The sequence below is a fragment of the Narcine bancroftii genome, chromosome 5 (genome assembly GCF_036971445.1).
Source record: "Narcine bancroftii isolate sNarBan1 chromosome 5, sNarBan1.hap1, whole genome shotgun sequence".
Classification (NCBI taxonomy): domain Eukaryota; kingdom Metazoa; phylum Chordata; class Chondrichthyes; order Torpediniformes; family Narcinidae; genus Narcine; species Narcine bancroftii.
Genome location: NC_091473.1, coordinates 91,320,590 through 91,345,260, shown reverse-complemented (window position 1 = coordinate 91,345,260; position 24,671 = coordinate 91,320,590). Strand labels below are relative to the sequence as shown.

Below are 24,671 nucleotides of genomic sequence, written 5' to 3'. Positions count from 1 at the left end.
TGGCCAAGGTGAAAGGACCCTGTCCGCCCTAATGGACAAAATGCTCATGCTGGCAGAAGGGCACAAGCCCTGCCTCATGTTCGAGCAGGCGTTCCTCGAGCAAATGCCCAAAGACATTAGACTCCCATTGACCAATGTGGATTTCAGCGAACCACGCAAGGTCACAGCACGAGCAGATGCTCTCTACTGCTCCAAGCGTGAGACCATAGACTCAGTCAACCGCATTACATGGCCACCGCCAAGGGCAACACCCAAGTCCAGTCAACCACCTGAACAGGCCCCACCCCACCAGAAGACAGAAAGGCCTGTCCCAAAATGGTACTTCTACCAGTGGCACACAGTTGCCATCAACTGTGCTCATTTCTGGGAAATGACAGGGCCAGCTGCTCTTAGTGGCTGTGGCGGTTGGCCGACCGAACAGCCTACTAATCGTCTAGGACAGGATCTCGAGCCACAGGTTCCTCGTAGACACAGGGTAAAGATAAGCATCATTCCCCCATGTCACTCGAGACACGCACGAGACACGCGCAGTCTACAACACCACTATTAAAACTTTTGGCAAGAGGAGAATTGCTATACGTTTCAGCCAGACCACTTTCAATTGGTCATTCACGCTGGCTTCAGTGGAGAAGCCCCTATTAGGTGCAGATTTCCTTCAGGCACACTCCCTATTGGTGGACATCCAAGGCAGATGATTAGTCCACACAGAAGTTCCAGACAGTGCCCCTTGGCACGTCCAATTGACCTCCTACCTAGCTCATTTCCGTGGAGGATCCACACAACTAATACAGTCGCCTCCTCGCTAGCTATCCTTCCGTTCTGCGCCTCCAGTTCACTGCCATCATGCCGAAGCATGGCGTCCAGCACCACATTATGACCACATTCGTGAGCCAGTCACCTAGCCCCAGACAAACTCAACCTCGCCGAGGAAGACTTTAAATGCATGGAAGAACTTGGCATCGTCTGCCGTTCCGACAGCCCATGGGCTTCACCCTTCCACTTGGTACCAAAGTTCAACAGCAGATGGAGATCCAGTGGAGACTACAGATGCCTCAACAATGCAACAATGCCCAACAATTATCCCATTCCCCACATCCAGGATTTCACAGCAAATCTCCATGGCACAACGCTTTTCTCTAATGTTGACCTGATCCCCGTGCACACGGACGATGCCATCATCACCCCTTTCAGCCTTTTCAAGTTCCTCTGTATGCCCTTCAGGTTGAAGAATGTGGCCCAGTCTTTCCAGCGCCTCATGGACGCAGTCGGCAGATTTGCCCTTCCTTTTCATCTACCTCGACAATATCCTGGTAGCACATAGTCTTTGCAGTCTGTACCATCTATAAATAGAATTTTTATAGCATCTAGGATAAGGGAACAGCACTAGAAACATAGAAGATAGGAGCAGGAGTAGGTCATTCGACTCTTCGAGCCTGCTCCGCCATTCAACGAGATCATGGCTGATCTTAAAGTTCAGTACCCCGTCCCCGCCTTCTCTCCGTAACCTTTAATACCCTTATACTAAAGAAATATATCCAATTCCCTCTTAAATATATTTAATGAATCTGCCTCTACTGCCCTCTGTGGCAATGAATTCCACAGATTCACCACCCTCTGGGTCAAGAAATTCCTCCTCATCTCGGTCCTAAATGGTTTGCCTATTATCCTCAAACCATGGCCCCGGGTTCTGGATTTTCCCATCATTGGAAACATCCCATCTGCATCCATTCTGTCCAGTCCTGCCAGAATTTTATAGGTCTCTATGAGATCCCCTCTCAATCTTCTAAACTCCAGCGAGTACAATCCCAATTTGCGCAATCTTTCCTCATAAGTCATTCCTGCCATTCCAGGTATCAGCCTGGTGAATTGCCTCTGCACTCCCTCCATTGCAAGAACATCCTTCCTTAGATAAGGTGACCAAAACTGCACACAATACTCCAGATGTGGTCTCACCAAGGCCCTGTACAGCTGCAGTAAGGTATCCTTGTTCCTATACTCAAACCCTCTTGATATGAAGGCCAACATACCATTTGCCTTTTTAACCGCCTGCTGTACCTGCATGCTCACCTTCAGAGACTGATGTGCAAGTACCCCTAGGTCTCTCTGCACTTCCCCATCTCTTAATCTATTGCCATTCAAATAGTAATCTGCCCTCCGGTTTGTATTACCAAAGTGGATAACCTCACATTTATCCACATTGTAGTGCATTTGCCATGTATCTGCCCAGTCGCTCAATTTATCCAAATCACACTGGAGCTTCCTGACCCCCTCTTTCGTGCACACAACCCCTCCTAGCTTAATGTCATCTGCAAATTTGGAGATATTACATCCAATCCCCTCATCCAGATCATCAATGTAAATTGTGAACAGCTGGGGTCCCAGTACAGATCCCTGTGGCACCCCACTGGTCACCGCCTGCCACTCAGAAAACGAGCCATTTATCCCAACTCTCTGTCTTCTACCTGCCAGCCAGTTCTCAATCCACATCAATACTTTGCCCCCAATCCCATGAGCCAGTCGTTTATGCGGGACCTTATCGAAGGCCTTTTGGAAGTCCAGGTACACCACATCCACTGGCTCTCCCCCATCTATTTTACCTGTCACCATCTCAAAGAATTCCAATAGATTTGTCAAGCATGATTTACCTTTTGTAAATCCATGTTGACTCCGTCCGATCCCTTCTCTGCTAGTCGTATGCTCCGCTATTACATCCTTAATAATGGATTCCATCATTTTGCCCACTACTGATGTAAGGCTCACCGGCCTATAATTCCTCGCTTTTTCTCTACCCCCCCTTTTTAAATAGTGGGGTAACATTAGTTACCCTCCAATCCATGGGTACTGATCCTGAGTCTATCGAGTTCTGGAAAATAATTCTTAAAGCATCTGCTATCTGAATGGCCACTTCCTTAAGTACTCTAGGATGTAGATTATCAGGCCCTTGGGATTTATCTGCCTTCAATCCCATCAATTTCCCCAAGACCATGTCCTTAGAGATACTGATTTCTTTCATTTCCTCCCTTGCATTAGTCTCTATGTTTCCCAACATCCTTGGGAGGTTATTTGTATCCTCTCTTGTAAAAACAGAACTAAAGTAAGAATTTAATTGGTCTGTCATTTCCTTATTCCCCATTATATATTCCCCTGATTCCGACTGCAAAGGACCTACTCTGGATTTCACCAATCTTTTCCTCTTGACATATTTATAAAAGCTTTTGCAGTCGGTTTTTATATTTGCCGCAAGCTTACTTTCGTAATTTATCTTTGCTCTCTTGATTAATCCTTTTGTCCTCCTTTGGTGCATCTTGAACCGCTCCCAGTCTTCGGTTGCGGTACTTTTTTTGGCCAATTGATATGCTCTCTCTTTGGACCCAATCCTGTCTCTAATTTCCCTTGTTATCCACGGTTGAGTCACCTTTTTTGGTTTATTTTTATGCCAAACCGGTATAAACGATTTTTACAATTTCTCCATTAGATCTGTGAATGCTTTCCATTGTCTATCCACAGTCAACTCCCCCATAAACACCACCCAATCAATCTTACTCAACTCCCGTCTCATACCATCATAATTCCCTCTATTTAAATTCAGGACCTTAGTCTCGGTTTTAATTTCATCACTCTCCATGTCGAGTGAGAATTCGATCACATTGTGATCGCTCCTACCCAAAGGGCCTCGTACAACAAGATTGTTGATTAGCCCCTTATCATTGCATAATACCCAATCTAAAATGGCCTGCTCCCGAGTTGGTTCCTCGACATATTGGTCTAGATAACCGTCCCGTAAACATTCAAGGAATTCCTCCTCCTCTGTATTTTTACCAATTTGACTAGTCCAATCTATATGCAAATTAAAGTCTCCCATGATGACAGCTTGTAGATTTCCCTTTAAATCATACACCATACTGACTTGGATGCATATTGCTGGTCTACCTTATTGCTAGGTCTCAATTCTGAAATTCTGAACCCATTAATACTGTGTGATACCTTCATCAGTAGGACAGCAACAATTCAAGAAGATGCCTCACCATCATCTTCTCAAGGGCACTTCAAAAATGTCAATAAATGCTGCCATTTCTAGCAAATCATGAATGTGAGTTTTTAAAAAATTCTATCGAAAAGCATGAGATAGTTCTGAAATCCTGACAAAAGTATGTGGAAAGAGCAAAGAAATGGAAAGGGGACAGTAATTTCAGTGTACTGGCTCAATAAATGTCTTTTGGGCTGTGATGAATTGCAAAGCACAGACAACAGCTCCCTCTGCTGGAATCAGCAGCAGTTACAGCTTATTGAAATGGAATGACAATAACTGAAAATTCAATTTATTATTATAGTAATAAAACAGTGTCATATTACATGACATTTCTTTTTGCCTGCTGTAAGGGAGACAGATTCACCACCAGCAGAAATTGCCTAAGTGCCTCTTACAGAGAAAGAGAAGCAAAAGCCCCCCCAGTCACTGTGTCTGTAGTTTCACCTCCAGTACTTACACAGCCACAGAGTCCAGTTCAAGCTCCAGATCCAAACTTCCAACATGGTCAGGAACCCTTTGGTGCCATCAGCACACCTTTGTATCCTGGTTCCAAGACCTGGCACCCCCTCCAGCCAGTTTCGAGCCAGTCTCTAGCAGTCCACAGCCTGGCGCAAGTCTCCCCGCAGTAGTCTCCTGCAGCCCACAGCTCCCCGGGTTCCTTGCCTTGAATCACCAACAGCCCGCCACATGCACTGGTCCCTCAGTCTCAGAGCCCCTCACTGCTCCATCGCTACAGGTCATCTCCTCCACTTCTCCTTCTCAGACAGAGGTGGGTGATCTTCCCATCCTCTGGTGCCCTGCACCAGTCCTCCACTTGCCCAGAGTCTGCAGCCCCTCATGGCTGGTGGTGATTAATAGGCACCACCATCTTGGGCACAGACTCTGAGGTCGTAGAATTTCAAATAATAACCCGTCAGCTCTCTCAACAGGCCATTCAAAGTCCACACGGAGCCAACAGCAGTCAACTTGACCCTGCGGTAGCGCTGCATCTTCGCTCCCCGGGTGTCCAATTATAAATTATAAAACACTACTGCAGCTCTAGTTACATTTCAATAACAAAGGGATTTAAAGGAACTCCTGATATTTGGTGAAGAAATCCAGAAGTAGGAAGAAGAGTGTAGAATGTGTGTGCCACTTTCAAATTGACATGTGATGAGATTTCAAGGAGTGCTATGCAAGAGATAAGAAAGGCAGGAATAGCAATGTATACAAAAGCAAGTGTTATTGGAATTCCCATTGTTAAGTGAGTAGATGTGTCGTTCTGAAACTAACATTAAGAGACCTACTTGGTGTGTTATCTGGTGCTAGATAAATGGCATTACAGAAGGTACCAGGACACGACTTTTGTGCCAGAGATGCAACAAAGACTTTGAAGATTTCCTGATAATTGGGGAAAAGATGACAACAATCCAGGAATTTCCACCAGCACCAAACCATAAAGAATAGAAATAGGAAGATAAGGATCATTAACACAGTACTTGAGGATGGGACTGGAGAGAGGGCTTCAGATTTTTGAAGTACTGGGAACAGTTTTGGGCAGGAGGTAAAAATTCAAAAAGGACAGACTTTCACATTAATGTAATTGGGCCCACTATCCTCTTTGGCAGGTTCACTAGTGAGGGTTTACACTAAATTAGCAGGGAGAAAGACATCTGGATGAGTTGGGGTAACATATTGGCCAAAAAAAAGGGGATTGATTAACCAAAATAAAGCAGAGTTGGGATAAATGGGTGTGTCACTGATGAGTGGGAGGCCACAAGGGTCGGTGCTGGGCATGCAACTGTTCACAATATACATAAAGGATTTGGCGTAGAGGACCAAGTGTTAGGTATCAAAGTTTGCAGGTGACACCAAATTGTGTGGAAATGCAAAACTGTGATGAGGACAGAGAGATTATGCAAAGAGATACAAATGGGTGCAGTGAGTGGGAAAGGGTCTGGCAGATGGAGTACGTTAGTAAATGTGAGGACATCCAATTTGAAAAGAAAAAAATACTAGATTTCACTTCTATTTAAATGGCAGAAAAAAGCAGTATACTGTTGTGCAGAGAAACTTGGAAGTACGTGTGCATGAATTGCAAAAAAGCAGACTTAAAAGTTTGCTGTCAAAGTTAGAAAAAGAAAAAGGGAAAATGAGGCATCTTCACAGTTTGGGAAGATGGATGGGTTTGGTTGGACAGATGTACTTGAGGAGTAAGTTCAAAAAAAATTAAAGAGAACATGAAAATAGAATGAGAGTCAACATGGAAAAGGAAACCACAAATCTTCCAATGACATATAACCACTAAGCAAGTCAAAAGAGGGGTGGGATATATTTGGGAAGAGTATGTATGATTAGAAGTGCAGGTCAAGGCCAGAATATTAATGAGAAATTTGCATTGGTGCTAAGTAAGCAAAAGAAAATGGAGATTGTAGAAACAATTGATGGGGGTGAAAACCTTTAACCTGTATGTGCCAGAATGGCTAGCAGAAAAATTGCCTGCTCCAAATGACTTGCATTACAGTTTGGAAAAGGGTGGAAAAAAAATCATAGAAGGTCTGGTATTGTTTTCACCCTTTATCTTAAAATTTTCAGATGCACAGGGAAAATGACAGGATTAGAAAGAGGGAAATGTCACATCTTTGAGAAAGGGACTGAGAGCAATCAATTTAACATTAGTACCAGGAATGGTTTTAGAAAAAATAATTAGGGAAAAATAAATGGATTTCAAGAAAATGTTTCAGGAGTGCCATATAAAAGACCGCTAAACAAAAGCAAGGCTTATGGAAAAGAGGGGTTGAGATAAATTGAGGAAAAAATGGCTTAATATAGAAATGCATAAATACCATATATACTCATGTAATAGAGTATTTTTTTTTAATCTGTTTTTTGGGTCAAATTTAGAAGGGGGGGTGACTTTTACACAGGTCCTACTTTTGACCATGGTAAGTACCATGGTCAAGGCATCAGGAGCTCAGATGGCCAGGACCTCGTGGCATGACTGCATTCAGGGAGTCGGGAGCTCAGATGGGCAGGCAGCCAAGGCTACGCAGTTGGGGCATTGGGAGTTCCACTGGGTGGGTGGGTGAGGTGAGGATCCGTGATCAGGGCGTTGGGAGCTCCAGTGGGCATGCAGCTGAGCTGAGGATCTGTGGCCATGGCATCAGGAGCTCACATGGGTGGGCGGCCGGGGCATTAAGAACTTGGATGAGCAGGCAGCCGAGGTGAGGTTTCGCGGTCAGGGCATCGGGAACTCAGATGGGTGGGTGGTCGGGGCAAAGAAAGGGTCAACTTTTACATGGGTTATACAAAAACACACAAATTTGGGGCCAAAAAGGTGGGGGAGGGGGTGTCAACTATTACATGGGATCGACTATTACACAAGGAGAAACGGTAATAGACGCAAGGATGTTATTCACCAATTGTCAGTGCCAAGACCATTGCTTTATAAATCTTTGGCTTGGCTTCGCAGACGAAGATTTATAGAGGGGTAATGTCCACGTCAGCTGCAGGCTCGTTTGTGGCTGACAAGTCCGATGCGGGACAGGCAGACACGATTGCAGCGGTTACAAGGGAAAATTGGTTTGTTGGGGTTGGGTGTTGGGTTTTTCCTCCTTTGCCTTTTGACAGTATATTGGAGTCAAGAGTAAATTTTAAAGTGCAGGTACATAATCTTTTATCCGAAATTCTGAAAGCCAAACATTTTTTCCCATGGATGTCGTCTGCACACCAAAGCTCACGTTTGACACCAAACATGACCCGACGAGACCCATGCTCAACTCACGCTTGAATAGCCCATGTCAGTAATTAGCAGAACCCTAGGGAATCCTTACTTTATAGGTGCCAGTGGAAAAACAGAATCCAGTGCCACCAATTTGCTATATACGGATGCCTAATTCGTCGTAGACGGCCCGATGCTCGGATGCTCCACATCCCCATCCAGTGCTGTCGCAACCCTCCCCCCCCCCACCCATCCGAATTGGGAGCTCAGATGGGCAGGCATCCGGGGCGAGGATCCGCAGCCAGGAGCTCGGATGGATGGGCTGCCAGCTGGTGTGTTGGGAGCTCTAGTGGGCAGACATCTGGGGCAAAGGTCCATAGAACCCTAGAACATTACAGCACAAACAGGCCATTCAACCCTTCTGGTCTGTGCTGACCTATAAAACAAGCAAGTTCCACTGACCTACTCTCATTCCATAACCCTCCAGACCACACCTATCCAAGTATTTATCCAATTTATTTTATAACTCAAGATTTAATCAGATGGCAGCTCATTCCACACCCCTACCATTGAATGAAAAAATTTCCCATAATACCTCTCCCTTTCAGCCCAAAGCTATGATCTCTCTTATTTATCTCCCCCAGTCTAAGTAGAAACATCCTACTCGCATCTACTCTGTCTATACCCCTCAATCTTATAAACCTCTATGAAGTCTCCCCTCATTCTTCATTCCAAGGAGTATAGTCCTAACCTGTTTAATCTTTCCTGGTAACTCAACTCCAGAAGACCCGGTAAATCTTCTCTGCACTTTTTCAATCTTATTGATATCTTTCCTGCTGCTGGGCAATCAGAACTGTACAAAAATATTCTAAGTGTAGCCTCACTAATGACTTGAATAACTTCAACATAACATCCCAACTTCTATACTCATTACTTTGATTTATAAAGGCTAAGATGCCAAAAGCCCTCTTTACAGCCCTGACTACGTGCAATGCCACCTTCAGGAACAATGTACATATTTTCCCAGATCTCTCTGCTCCTCTGCACTCCTCAATGGCCTACTGTGTACATCCTATCCTGATTCACTCTTATAAAGAGCAACATCTCGAACTTATCTGCATTCAATTCAATCAGCCAAATTTCCCAGCTGGTCCAGATCCTTCTTCAAGCTTTGAAAATTTTCCTCACTGTCCACTATGCCTCCTATCTTTGTGTCATCAGCAAATTGATGATCCAATTAATCACATTATCATATAGGTCATTTATATAGATAACAAACAATAATGGTCCGAACACAGATCCCTGAGACACACCACTCAACACAGACCTCCAGTCTGAGAAGCAACCATCCACCACCACTGTTTTCTTCCACCAGGCCAATTTCGAATCCAGTTTGCAACCTCTCTATGTATTCCTAGTGTCCTGACCTTCTGAACAAACCTCTTATGGGGAACTTTGTCAAAGGGCCTACAAAAGTCCATATAAACAACATCCACAGACTTTCCTTTATCAACCTTCTTGGTAACTTCCTCAAAAAAACTCTACAAGATTTGTTAAACACGACCTACCATGCATAAATCCATGCTGACTGTCTTTAATCAGCTGATGACGATCCAAAGATTTGATATCCTATCTCTCAGAAATCCTTCAAATAATTTACATATTACTGACGTCAGGCTCACTGGTCTATAATTGCCCGGTTTACTTTTGGAGCCCTTCTTAAACAGCAGGACAACATGAGCTACTCTCCAAACCTCTGCCACCTCCCCCGAGACTAAGGACATTTTGAATACATCTACCAGGGGCCCTGCAATTTCAGCACTTGTCTCTCTCAAGGTATGGGAAATATCATATCCGATCAAGGGGATTTGTCTACCTTTATTTGTTGCAAGGTAGCAAGCACCTCCTTCTTCTTAAATTCCAAGACACTTCTATTTGTTTCCCTTCCATCCTTATTCACTATACCAGTTTCCTGCATAAATACTGATGCAAAATTGTTCAAGATCTCCCCCATTTTGCGGAGCTAACCACTCTGATTTTCTAGGGGTCCAATTTTGTCCCTTACCATCCTTTTACTTTTAATATACCTGTAGAAACCATTTGGATTTTCCACATTATCTGCCAAAGCACCTTCATGTCTTCTTTTTGTCTCCTAATTTCATTCTTAAGCATTCTCTTACATTTTCTATACTCTGCATGTAGCTCATTTGCTCCTTGTTGTCTATACCGCATATTGCAGTGAACTGGAAATTCACTACTGGTGTGATGTTCTAAAGACTGGCTCCTCCTCCAACTCCGCCCCCACATATCCTGATATAAACCCTGGATCCCCGCCAAAACCCCAGTTCAGTCCATAGAGTATTGTGTGCTATTCTTACTGAATAAAAGCGTGTACTCCTTCTAGTCTTGTGTGCTCTCAGTTACGCTGCAATTTTATTCATTAAGGTTAGGATGAAAGCTCTGTTGAAGCCTGTGATGCTCCTAATTGACCCTCTGTCCCCAGAGGCCCTGGAAGAGATTGCATACTGGCTGGAGTGCTTCCAAATGTACCTGACGGCCACACAAATGGTCTACTCAACGGATGAGCTCAAGAGGTCGGCGCTCCTCTCTTGCGTCAGACCTAAAGTATTCCTAATTGTCAGGGACTGTATAACTTGCGCATTGGCAGTCGAAAGGCTGAAGCCTCACTACGTGAGGCCCCAGAATGTCATCCTAGCAAGGCATCAGCTCTCGCAACAGAAGCAGCAGCCTGGTGAGTCCATTGAAGATTTTGTCCTCATCCTACGAATACTCATGAGGAACTGCGGGTATGAGGATGGCACGGCCTGAGAACGGGAAGAAGAGCAGATCCAGGACGCTCTTGTCGGTGATGTGAGGTCCAAGAACATAAGGCAGTGGTTGCTGGAGCAAAGCTGCGAGGTGCTGTCTGACAAAGTACTGCTGGTCAAGTTGCTGGAGATGGCCCAACTGGGAATTGATAACTTAGAAGGTGGCGGCTGTGCTCCCCAGGAGGATTTGGTTCACAGAGGAGCTCCACGCGCTGCAGTCTCCAGCACTAAGGGATGCTTCTTCTCAGCAGCACCCAAGAACTCGATATCCTGCAAAAGACTCCATCTGCTTCAGTGAAATAAGAAGGGGCACTGGGTGAAGGCCTGCAGGGCGAGGGGGAGCACTGAGAGGTCCAACGCGTGTGTAACCCCTGACGGGTCAACTGAGGCGAGACAAAACTCAAACCCACGACCTCCCGGTGCCATTGTTGTATGCCATGGCCTTCCTCTGGAGCCACATGGCAAGGGCAGTGACGCAGGAAGCCCCACTAGCCATCTTGTCACGTTTTGAAACTGGCGCCATCTTCAACAGACGAGGAGGGGGAGGCCATCTTGCTGCACCGCATGGTCTCTATAATCTTGCCGGTTTTCAGAATCGGTGCCGTCTACAACAGAAGGAGGAGGCAGGTGGCCATCTTGCCATGCCTCATGGTCCCCACCAGGTTTCCTGCCCGAGAATTTGAAACAGGGGAAGCGACTCCAATGAGGGGAATGACTGCATCTCCGAAGTCCTGGCAGTGATGGTGTTTGACCAGGAGATACCACACCAACTGAATACTTCCACGATGAAAGAGGGGGTTAATGAGCATAAACTGAAGTGTTTAATCGACTCTGGCTCGAATGAACCTTCATAGACACAGAGACAATCCAAAAACTTAATCTTAAAGTGTATCCCTCTACTGTCTGTAAATATTCAAGAACATTGTATAGTTTATTTATCTTTACAGGAGGGGGAATTTTGTAACTTCAGAAAGTATGTACTTGAGAATTTATGTGCTCCGGTTCTGTTGGGTATTGACTTCTTGTGTCACTTTAAAAATGTGACCCTGGAGTATTCTGGTCCTTTTCCTCCCATTACAGTTTGGACGGAAGTCCCAAATCTCTGATGCCATTTGCTGTCTCTCCACACTGAATATAGATCCACCTCCTGTTCCCCAATTTGAGTGCCGATTACAGACCAATTGCTACAAAAAGCAGGCGCTACAGCGCAGTGAACCGGGCATTCATCAAGGCTGAGACACAACGACTACTTGATGAGAACATTATTGAGCACTGTACCAGCCCATGGAGAGCGCAGGTGGTTGTTGTAAAAGGGGAAGACAAGACCAGACTAGTAATTCACTAGTCAAGCTATTAATCATTTTACACTCCTGGATGCATACCCCTTCCCTAGTATTTCAGACATGGTGAACGAAATTGCAGTGTAAGATTTATTCGACCATCAACCTTAAAGCTGCTTACCACCAGTGGCCAATCCGTTCCAAGGACCGTCCCTACACTGCTTTTGAGGCTAAGGGAAGACTCTATCAAGTCTAGAAGGTTCCCTTTGGTATCACACATGGGATCTCAATCTTCCAGAGACAGATGGACCGAATGGTGGACAAATTTAAATTGAAGGCCACCTTCCCCTACCTCGACGATGTTACCATTCGTGGCCATTTTCTGGAGGACCATGACGCCAACCTCCAGAATTTCCTTCATGCAGCTGAGGCCCGGAATCTCATTTACAACACCAGTAAGTGTGTGTTCAGTGCTAAATACCTAGCCATCTTGGGCTGCATGGTGAAGAATGGCATAATTGGCTCGACCCTGACAGGATGCGCCCCCTGTTAGAGCTCCCAATCCCGAGGACCATGAAAGCTTTGAGGAGGTGCCTGAGCTTCTTTTCATATTATGCCCAGGTCCCTCAATATGCAGACAAGGTTCATTCTCCTCTTAAAAACCACTTCCTTCCCACTGACAGCTGAAGTTCAAACTGCTTTCAACCACGTCAGAAGCCTCATTATGAAGGCCACCATGCACACGATGGACGAGAATGTACCTTTCCAGGTGGAAAGTAATGCTTCAGACGTAACCCTGCTGCGACTCTTAATCAGGTGGGTAGGCCAGTTACATTTTGTTTTCAGGACCCTACAAGGTCACGAGCTTTGGAATCCATCAGTGGAGAAAGATGCTCAAGCCATCGTGGAGGCCATCAGGCACTGGATGCACTACCTAGTGGGCAGTAAATTCACACTCCTCACAGACCAACGATTGGTGGCATTTATGTTCAACAATACAAAATGTGATAAAATTTAAAATGATAACATCGCTTTGTGGAGGATTGAACTCTACATCTACAACGTAGTCTACCTACCTGGTTCCTTCAATGGTCCTCCAGATGCCCTGCCCAGAGGAAGTGGTGCCTCTCCACACACCAGCCAGTTGCGGTTACTGCGCAATAAGCTCTGCCACCCAGGCATCACTCAAATGGCTCATTTTGTCATGACACGCTATTTACCCTAATCAATTGAGGATGTCATGGAAATGACAAGGTCATGCCAGGTCTGCGCTGAGTGCAAGCTGCACTTCTATCGCCCCAGCAAAGCGCATCTTTAAAGGCATCCCTGCCCTTTGTACGACTCAGTGCTGATTTCAAGGGACCCTTCCCCTCCATGAATGAGAACATCTACTGTCTCACAGTTATCGACGAGTATTCTCGTTTCTCGTTTGCCATTCCCTGCCCGGGCATGTCCACGCTCTCCATCATTTGGGCCCTAAACTCCATTTTCACCCTGTTTGGGTATCCCAGCTATATCCATATTGACCGGGGCTCATCATTTATGAGCAAGGAGCTACTTCATTTCCTGCTGATAAGGGGCATGGCATCCAGCAGGATGACTAGCTACAACCCCCGGGAGAACGGACAGGTTGAGAAGGAGAACACTACAGTTTGGAAAGCTGTAAAGTTGGCCCTCCGGTCCAAAGGACTTCCAGACTCACGCTCGCAGGATGTCCTACCCATGGGGCTTCACTCCATTAGGTTGCTACTCTGTTCTGCAACCAATGTGACTCCTCATGAGCTGGTGTTTTCTATCGAGAGAAAGTAAATGTCAGGGACCACCCTCCCAGCTTGGCTTACAGCACAAGGACTAGTGCTGCTTTGAAAGCACATGAGGAGGAGCAAAACTGACCCCTGGCTGAGAAAGTGCACCTATTCCATGCCAACCCCACTTACACCTATGTGTGACATACCCAGATAGCAAGGAAGACACTTTCTCGATCAAGGACCTAGCACCCGCTGGAACTGAGGGTCCATCACCCCAAGGGAGCCAGGACCTATCCAGGGTTCCCTGGAGAACACCAAGGGGCTCAGGTGAGATGTCTCAGGAAGTGGCTCCAACCACCCCTCAACCAGAGCTGGATCACCCACGGCCCAAGGTCCTGGAACCACAGGAGGATCAGGAAGTCCAGAGCTCACCCATACTATGGTGCACTGCCCCCATCTCCAGACCTCCTGACAGGTTTTCACCCGCAGGCTTCATTCTAAAGGAAGGGTGAATGTAGTGAACTGGGAATTCGCTATCGGTGCGATGTTCTAAGGACTGGCTCCTCCCCCCGACTCCATCCCCACATATCCTGACATAAACCCTGGATTCCCCTCCAAAACCCCAGTTCAGTCAAAAGAGTATTGTGTGTTATTCTTACTGAATAAAAATGTGTTGTACTCTCTCTGGTCTTGTGTGTTCTCAGTCATGCTGCCCCCTCCTTTTTTTAACCAGTTCTCTAATATCCCTTGAAAACCAAGGTTCCCCATTTCTATGAACTATGCCCTTATTCCTGGTAGGAACATGCAATCTCTGCACTCTCAAAATTTTGTCCTTGAAGTCCTTCCACTTGCTGGATGCATCCTTGTCAGAAAATAACATTCCAATGGACTCTTCCGAGATTCTTCCTCATTTCCTCAAAATTGGCCTTTCTCCAATTCAGAACCTCAACTCAAGAACCAGACCTATCCTTTTCCATAATTAATTTGAAACTAATGATATTATGGACACTGGACCTAAAATGCTCACCTACACATACTTTGCCTCCTGATTTGCCTGATTCTCTAAAAGATCAAGTATTGCATCTTCTCTTGTTGGTACCTCTACTTTCCTGTACACATTTGACAAACTCCAACGCATCCAGTCCTTTTACTGTATGAGAGTCCCAGAATATGTGCAGAAAGTTAAAATCTCCTATTATCACAATTTTCTGTTTCTTACACTGGCCTTCTGTCTCCCTACAGATTTGCTGCTCCAATTCTCTCAGACTATTGGGTGATCTGTTTTTCTCTTTGGCTTGGCTTCGCGGACGAAGATTTATGGAGGGGGTAAAAAGTCCACGTCAGCTGCAGGCTCGTTTGTGGCTGACAAGTCCGATGCGGGACAGGCAGACACGATTGCAGCGGTTGCAGGGGAAAATTGGTTGGTTGGGGTTGGGTGTTGGGTTTTTCCTTCTTTGCCTTTTGTCAGTGAGGTGGGCTCTGCGGTCTTCTTCAAAGGAGGTTGCTGCCCGCCAAACTGTGAGGCGCCAAGATGCACGGTTTGAGGCGTTATCAGCCCACTGGCGGTGGTCAATGTGGCAGGCACCAAGAGATTTCTTTAGGCAGTCCTTGTGCCTTTTCTTTGGTGCACCTCTGTCACGGCGGCCAGTGGAGAGCTCGCCATATAACACGATCTTGGGAAGGCGATGGTCCTCCATTCTGGAGACGTGACCCATCCAGCGCAGCTGGATCTTCAGCAGCGTGGACTCGATGCTGTCGACCTCTGCCATCTCGAGTACTTCGACGTTAGGGATGTAAGCGCTCCAATGGATGTTGAGGATGGAGCGGAGACAACGCTGGTGGAAGCGTTCTAGGAGCCGTAGGTGGTGCCGGTAGAGGACCCATGATTCGGAGCCGAACAGGAGTGTGGGTATGACAACGGCTCTGTATACGCTTATCTTTGTGAGGTTTTTCAGTTGGTTGTTTTTCCAGACTCTTTTGTGTAGTCTTCCAAAGGCGCTATTTGCCTTGGCGAGTCTGTTGTCTATCTCATTGTCGATCCTTGCATCTGATGAAATGGTGCAGCCGAGATAGGTAAACTGGTTGACCGTTTTGAGTTTTGTGTGCCCGATGGAGATGTGGGGGGGCTGGTAGTCATGGTGGGGAGCTGGCTGATGGAGGACCTCAGTTTTCTTCAGGCTGACTTCCAGGCCAAACATTTTGGCAGTTTCCGCAAAGCAGGACGTCAAGCGCTGAAGAGCTGGCTCTGAATGGGCAACTAAAGCGGCATCGTCTGCAAAGAGTAGTTCACGGACAAGTTTCTCTTGTGTCTTGGTGTGAGCTTGCAGGCGCCTCAGATTGAAGAGACTGCCATCCGTGCGGTACCGGATGTAAACAGCGTCTTCATTGTTGGGGTCTTTCATGGCTTGGTTCAGCATCTGTAATACAGCATTATTAGCATACTCATGCCCTTCCTGTTCCTCAGTTCTACCCATATGGCCTCTGTATACGAGTCCTCAGTGCTGTCCTGTCTATGCACAGCTGTGATATTTTCCCTGACTAGCAAAACCACACCTCCTCCTTTCCTCCTTTGGCCTCTATCCCATCTGAAACAACAGAACCTTGGAACATTGAGCTGCCAATCCTGCCCCTCCTGCAACCAAGTTTCAATAATAGCAATAATGTCATAATCTCACGTGGTAAACCTCACTCTAAAATTATCAGTCTTACCGACAATACTCCTCGCATTGAAGTAGATGCATGTGAGACCATTTCTTTCCTGTACAACCCTGTCTTTACATGCAGTCCTTGCATAATTCTCATCCTCTTCCACCATACTATCTGCTCTAACACTCTGGTTTCCCTCCCCATGCAAATCTAGTTCAAACCCCCCTGGAGCAGCACGAGTAAAACTACCCACAAGCATGTTAGTTCCCCTCCAGTTCAGGTGCAAACTGTCCTGCTGGAACAGGTCCCATCTTCCCTGGAAGAGAGCTCAATTATCCAGAAACCTGAACCCCTCCCTCCTGCACCATCTGTTCAGCTATGTGTTAAGCTGGATGATCTTTGAGTTTCTCACCTCACTAGTATGTGGCACAGGTAGCAATCCCGAGATTACAACCCTGGAGGTCTTTTCCTTCAACTTTTCTGCCAACTTCCTAAATTCTGCTATCAGGACCTCCTCACCCTTCCTGCCCACATCATTAGTCCCTACAGAGACTATGACATGTGGTTGCTCACCCTCCCTTCTGAGAATCGGGAGCACGTGATCAGAGATATCACGGACCCTGGCACCAGGGAGGCAACAAACCATCTGGGATAATCGATCTCTCCCACAGAACCTTTTGTCTGTCCCATAACTATCGAATCCCCCATCACGACTACATTCCTCTCTTCCCTCCTTCCCTTCTAAGCTGAGGGTCCAGACCCAGTGCCAAAGACTCGCCCTCTACAACTTGACCCTGGGAGGTCATCCCCACAAAGAGTATCCAAAACTGTATACCTGGAATGGCCACAGGGGTGCTCTGCTCTCTCTGCCTCTTCCCCTTGCCTCTTCTGACAGTCACCCAGCTGCCTTCCTCCCTACACTTAGGGGTGACTGCCTCCCTGCCTTCCAATTAATCACAATTAAATAAACTTACCACCCTTACCTTATGAAGGAATGCTGGGAGCACCAGTAGGTGGGCGATCGGGGCATCTGGAACTACTGTTGGCAGACTGCTGGGATGAGGGTCTGCTGTTGGGGTGTTGGAAGCTTGGATGGCAGCCGCAAACACCCCATCCAGCACTGCCACAAATACCCCCAGTCCAGAGACCCTTCTAGTTGGAGTGTGTCTTTGTTTTGTGCAAATCTGAAATCAGCGCAATTATTTAACGTACCACTGTCACTATTATTCTGTTATCCAAAAAATTCCTAATTCTGAAAAGTGTCTGGTCCAAGGGTTTTGGATAAAAGATTCTGTACCTGTCTTACACCAATCAACTGCATCATGATATGAAAGGAAAAGCAGAACAAACAGGGAAACAGCAGATGGAAATTAACACAAATGTCAAATGTTTCAGAAGGCAATATACCATATACTTTGACATACAAGTTGACCAGCGTACAAATCGATCCCCCTTTTTCAGCCTCATTTTAAGGGTTTTATGGTATATCCAGCATATAAGTTGACCCCCATTTTCTGGCTGCCTGAGGTGCCCCATTGACCAGCATAGATGTCAACCCTCATAGATCACACAGATTGATCTGCTGGGCGTTGGCTGGAGGTGATTGCTATCATGGAGGGTCTATCGACACAATGCACCACACGATGAAATTATGAAGCGAGCTTTAAGTTGAAAGTGATAGAAATAGCCAAGAAAACCAACAACTGTTTGCTATAAGAAAATTTGATGTGCATGAGAAGTTGGTAAGAGACTGGAGGAAGGAAGAAGAGACTTTAAGGAAAATAATGAAAAGGCAATGTTCTTTGAGAAAAGGAATCAGTTGCTGGCTAGAGATGGAAAATCATGTTGCACAATGGGTATGTGAACAGAGGCAAGATTGTTACATAGTCATCTGAAATAAAAACATTTGCACTGTAGTGGGCCAAGTTGTGTCTGGACTTCAGTCGGCTGGTGCAATCGTTTCATGAACAGGAAAAATCTGGTATTACACCAAAAAAACAGAAATTACACAGAAACTACCAAAAGATCTTGATCATAAAGTTGTAAGTTTTCACCAGTTTATTATATGGAACCAGAAGAAACACCAGTTTTCATTGGCAATTATCAGAAATATGGACAAAAGCCCCATGAACTTTGACATGATAGGCAATAGAACAGTGGAATGGAAAGGTGTTAAAAATATGTAAACCAGAAGTACATGCCACGAAAGGGCCAAATCTACTGTAGTAGATTTGTAGATTGTGTCGATAGACCCTCCATGATAGCAAATCTACTGCATGGCCAAAAGGATAAAGTTAAAACCCATGGTAATTTTTAAATGCAAAATTAAACCAAAAATGAAATTCCCTGCAGGTATTTTTGTACATTTTCATGAAAAATGATGGATGAAAATGGTGTAAAACAATGAATAGACAATGTGTAGAACAGAGAGCCAGGCATTTAATGCAAAAAGAGAGTTTGCTGGTCTGGGATTTGTTTTGTAGCCACTTAGCTGAAAATACAAAAAAATAGATTAGCACTACATAATACTTACATGGCAGTTATCCCGGGTGGTTTGACATCTATATTGCAACCTCTTGATGTCTGCTCGAGCAAGCCATTCAAAGACCATGTGCACGAGGAATGGAATACATGGATGCCAAGTGCAGAAAAGTCGTCTACAAAAGGCCAGGCAATGTGTGCTGTGTCATTCGATATGCCATGTAACTTCGTGCTCAAGGCATGGGACAAAGGTAAAGTAGACACTGTGATAAAATCACTTTTTAGTGCAGTATCTCTTGTGCAATTGATGGCACAGAAGATGATTTATTGTGGGACACTGATGACGAAGCTGAAACCATCTCATCAGTACAGACTGGGACACACATGATGACCATTTAAATAGTGAGAGTATGGATGTGCTTGCTGCCATCTTTGCTTCAGACGATGATAGAGAGAGTGATTTTGAAGGGATCTAAATGTGTTGTTTTCAATAAAAATCTCAATGGAAAAACTGTTGCAGTTGGAGTTTTTTTTTTGGTTTTTCTAAAGTTGACTTATACACCAAATCAGCAGGAATTAGATTTTGAGCTGAATAGAAAGTCTCAAAAGTATATAAAAGTCGACCCCCATTTTTTGAGAGATTTTTTAGGGGTTTCACAACTCAACTTACATGCTGAAATATGTGGTAGATTTTATAGCATGTTTTTGTCTTTTAGAATAGATAAGGAAAATGTAAAAGAAGGCAAGTTGACAATGATAATAAACAAAAGAATATAGGTAATAAAGGGATTTTTGCTTGGAAACTCAATTAAGTGAAATAATTCTGAAAAGAACCAAGAATCAGCAAGGGACATTGGTAGAAGTTGTCTATAGGTCTCCAAAGTGGCAAAATTGGTACTTAGAAATTAAAAGTGCATGTAACAAGATTAATACAGTAATTATAGAGGACCCTAATGACCTTACATCTGCATATAGAAAAATTAATAATAATAGTCTGGACAACAAATTCATGGGAAGAATCCAAAAGTTTCCTTGATCAGTATGTTAAGGAATCAATGTGAGAACATGCGTCTATTTTACATCTATTAATCTATAATGAGAAATAATTAAAATATTGTAGATAAGAAGTTTTCAAAAAAGTTGAACATGATATTTTACGTGTGGATTGAAAAGTGATTTGGTTCAAGTTGAAAGCAGTTATTCATCTAAATTAAGTGATGAGAATATAATGTGCCTAATTCTGATGCCAGTCTGGAATCTTTACAGACAGCATTGGACACTGAGACCTAACTCAATGATATGACTTCAATCCATGCTGAGTGTTTAATAACAGAGTTGACAGGGAAATTTTATATACCGTAAAAATACTCCTACCTGAATGGCAAGCAGGATAGTTGTCATGGAGAAGTGTTCTTCCCATTTCCTGGGATTATCAAGGAAGTCTATGCATGGCTTGCCTGTGATCGCATCCACTACGAAATAGATGTGGATAGACACATGTTGAGCAAAATAACTAATTTTTTTACTTAAAGCCATAAAGGAAGAACAGGTTATGAGATAAACATACCCATTTCTATCATTACCCCACATATATCCTCGTGAACTTTATCAAGTGTACTAGATCTCCGATATATTTTCCTTGTATGGGGTTTGATGGAATTGCGAATTGCAGAACATTGCACTGCATGAAAATCTACTCATCGACATGGGTGATGTTTCCTTCTCCTCCAGCCTCCATTTCTTCTGCTATTTGAAGCATTTACTTACCTCAGTCTTCAACTACCTCTGCAACCTCTCAGGCTAGTCTCAAAACAGACATCTGACCAATTACTTAATTAAGGCAGCCTACTGTTTTTGGTGGAACTACCTTGTTCCTAGGTAAACCCAACCATCATGAGAATTTTTTTCAGATACTCACCATTGGGATGAAATGGAATAGTATTGAAAGTTACTGTTGGAGGAACAGAATTGTAATCTTCTGTATACTTCAAGGAAAGTTGAAGCGCAGCACCTTATGAAGCAGAAAAACATTCTCATTAAGAAATTTTGATGCAAAGAAGGAATTAGCACAAATGTTTGAAGGCAGGGTTTAGTTTCTGTGATCGGACACTAAACTGTAGATTATCCATTTCTCCAAAGTGTACAATCAAGCATGGACCACTGCATTTGGTAGACCATGAGCGGATGCCTGTTTTGAATTATTTCTTGATGCAAGGGCCCCTTTCAGTGCTGGCCCCAGAACTGCTGATCTCTCATTCCAGGCCTAATGTGGAAGGCTTATTTCCTGTAAAGGGCTGCTCTGTACTATAGTAATAATGCCAATGACATTATCTGTTCCTCAATGCAATACAGATGGACTGTTAGCGCAGAGGACTTCCAGTGAACAATATTGGTGGATATCACTGAGACTCTTAAGATGCAATTTCCACTGTAACTACTTTTCAACTCAAAGAGAGGGAGTATGGGGAAGGTTAGGTGGGTGAAAGTTGGGAGAAGAAAAAATAGATAATTCAAAGCACTGAAGAGATGCAGCCGGTTTGCCTTCCCAAAGTACCCAATATCAACATTATCTTCTAGCCAACATTCCAAGCTTCAAGGGTCTCTAATCATGTGTGACAAGTGTCAGTAGGTGGGTAAAATAATCAGCATGCCTAACACCAGATTCCTTAAATAGACACTCTGCTCGAAGCTCCAATGGGAGGAAAGATTACCACTGCAGGATCTATTCACTTCCATCAACAGCCTTGAGATGAAACACCCCAAACCCATGTTCACCAAAGCTGGATACTTAAACTACGCCAACCTCAAGATCATTCTACCACAATTTCACCAACACATCACCTCTCCCACCAGAGACCCAAACATCCTTAACCACTGCTTCACAATCATCAAAGAAACATCCACTGCTCCATTCAACAGCCACACTTTGGCAAATCAGACCACTTATCAGTGCTACTCTCACCCATCTACAAGCAGAAGTTGGGTTGAGGAAGCAAATAGCATCTTTCACAACTGCAGAGTCAGTGAACTCCGTTTTTATGAACTCAGCAACTAGCCTCAACAAATACACCACTGCCATCAATGACTTGATCAGCAAGTGTGAAGGACTGCTTGCCAAAAAGAATAACCTGAGTGTTCACCAACTGGAAAATATGGCTGAAGAGCAATGTCCATTTACTGCTGTAGGCCAGGAATGTGATGGACAAGTTAGGGGACCCACTGCTGTTTAAGAAAGCCAGGTACAACTCCAAGGCCAAAAGGGATGCCAAGAAGCAGATTTGAATCCAGGATAAACCTCAGATATTAGACGATTATGGCTGGGAAAGTATGCCATCACAGGAGAGAAATGAAACTAGGCAGAGTAAACAGTGTGCCCATCCCTTACAAGCTCAACGTATTCTTTTCAGCCAGTGACTCATACCTCTTTAGTCTTGAGCGCAACTGGATTCATCAGATCAGCTTTCCAGAGAGTGCCTAAGAAGAACATAGCGATGGAACTAAATGGCTACTGGTTACTGCTTCTGTCAGCCACCATCATGAAGCTCTTCAAGAGATTGATCATGGGTCACATCAACTCCAGCTGCCAGACCACCTTGATCCTCTCTAATTCTCATACTGCTCTACATCATCTCCCTGGCCTTACAATCAGCCCTGGATCACTTAGACAACATGGACACCTGCACAAGTCACCAACAATTGCAGCTCCACTTCAACACTAAAGTATCATCCCCAATCTACGACCTTTCAGCACCCCATCTCTGCAATTGGATCCATGACTTCCTGTCATAAAGGCCACAATCAGTGAGGATTGGTGACAGCAATGCAGTTCCATACTATATTCCTGGCACACCTATGACTGCATATGGCCAAACACAAACTCCTAATTTGCCAAAGTGTGGCTGTTGAATGGAGCAGTAGGTGGTTCTTTGATGCTTGTGAATTTGTGGATGACACCACAGGATTATAGAGAGAGCAGGGGTTTTGTACCAGGATGACTCACTCTCAATGTCAGCAAGACCAAGTACCTAGATATAGACTTCTAGAAGAGGGGCAGATATCACTTCCAGGTCTGCATCAATGATGATAAAGGTGATAAGGTCGAGATAATTAACAGCTTCAATTTCCTCAGAGAAAACATCTCCAGTGATCTGTCCTGGTCCATCCACGTCAACACAATGGCCAAGAATATGCACCAGCACCTATACTTGCACAGATGACCGAGAAAATCTGGCAATCACCTAGATCCCTTATCAAGATACTAATAGGAAGCTATGGCTGATAAATGTGTGGCTAAGGAGTTGGTGCAGGGCTGCAGATTCCTAGATCATTTTGATTCCTTCGGGGAAGGTCAGGCCTCTATAACAAGGATGGGCTGCACCTAAACTGGAAGGGGACCAATATCCTGGCAGGAGGGTTTGCTAGAGCTGTTGGAGAGGGTTTAAACTAGTTTGGCAAGGGGAAGGAATTCAAAATGAGAATGCAGTAGGGAGTAGGGAGGCAGGGAATTAAAACAGGGAGAGAAATAAATAGTGAAGAGTTACTCAATAACAACAGAAAGAAAAGGCAGGTGAGCAGGCAGGAGGAAGTACTGTACAAAGAATACGGAACAAACAATTTCTGTATCGGGTTTAAGGGAACTATATTTAAATACACGTAGCATTAGAAACAATGTGGATGACCTGGTTGCTCAGATTCAAATGAAAAAGTAGGACATTGTAGCTATTACTGAAACATGGCTCAATGGGTGTGATTGGGAGCTTAATATCCAAGGTTACACAGTCTATAGGAAAGATAGGCAGGTGGGTAGAGGAGGAGGGGTGGCTCTGATGATTAAAAAATGGCATTAAATCAATAGAAATAAGGGTCATAGGGTCCAAAGAGATAGAATCATTATCGGTTGAATTAAGAAATGTCAAGGGTAAAAAGACTGTATTAGCAGTTATATACAGGCCCCCCAAACAGTAGCCAGGAAGTGGAAATGAGCTACAGCAGGAAATACAGAGGGCATGCCACAAGGATAATACCAAAATAATTATGGGGGATTTTAACATGGCAGGGAATTGGGAAAGGCAGGAAAATACTGGAAGCCAGGAGAGAAAACCTAAGAGATAGTTTTTTTGAACAGCTTGTTGAGAAGCCCACTAGGATTGGGTCATGTTCAATGAACCTGAGGTCGTTAGGGAGTTAAAGGTCATAGAACCACTAGGAAGCAGCGATCATAACATGGTTGAATTTAATTTAAAATTTGAAAAGGTAAAAACAAAATTATCGGATGTATCATTTTTTCAGTAGAATAAAGGAAATTACAGTGGTATGAAAAAGGAACTGGCTCAAGTAAACTGGGAAAGCAAACATTGGAGGATCAGAGCAGGATTGGAAGATATTTTTGCAAGTAATAAAAGGCATGCAGGATAGATATATTACAAGGAAAAAGAAATTTGTCTAAGGAAAAATGGTACCATTGTGGCTGACAAAAGAGGTGAAGGCTAATCTAAAAGGAAAGGAGAAGGTATACAAGGAAGCTAAAATTAGTGGGAAATCAGAGGACTGGGATTCCTTTCAACACTTACAGAGGGAGACAAAGAAAGTCATTCGGAAAAAAAGATGAACTATGGAAGAATATGAGCTAACAATATTAAAAACAATACGAAGAGTTTTTTTCAAAAATAGAAGAAATAAAAGAGACACGTGTTGACATAGGACCAATAGAAAACGACGCTGAGGAAATTGTAATGGGTTATATAGAGGTGGCAGAGGAACTTAATCAATATTTTACATCTGTCTTCACTGTGGAAGACATTAGTAATATCCCCAGCAGTCAGAGGCTTCAGGGAGTAGAGTTAGATTCAGTTAGGGTTACTAGAGAAATTGTACTAGGCAAATTAAACAGATCAAAGATTGATAAATCTCCCGGACTGGATGAGGTGCATCTGAGGGTTTTGAAAGAGGTGGCTTTGG

General features: G+C 44.3%; 1 protein-coding gene across 7 annotated transcripts in view; it reads right to left on the bottom strand.

Annotated features, from left to right (window-relative positions):
* The window catches only part of LOC138763707 (ubiquitin-conjugating enzyme E2 U-like), a 63,598-nt gene that overhangs the window by 13,302 nt on the left and 25,625 nt on the right, over positions 1 to 24,671 (bottom strand). For all 7 annotated transcript variants that reach the window (XR_011357737.1, XM_069938337.1, XM_069938333.1 and 4 more), the window contains exons 4-5: positions 20,632 to 20,724; positions 20,088 to 20,185 (exon numbers count right to left, since the gene is read on the bottom strand). Coding sequence is in view for 6 of the 7 variants with exons in the window: in XM_069938337.1 (XP_069794438.1) it covers positions 20,088 to 20,185; positions 20,632 to 20,724 (191 nt within the window). In the remaining variant the exon portion in view is untranslated. The remainder of the gene's footprint in view (positions 1 to 20,087; positions 20,186 to 20,631; positions 20,725 to 24,671) is intronic.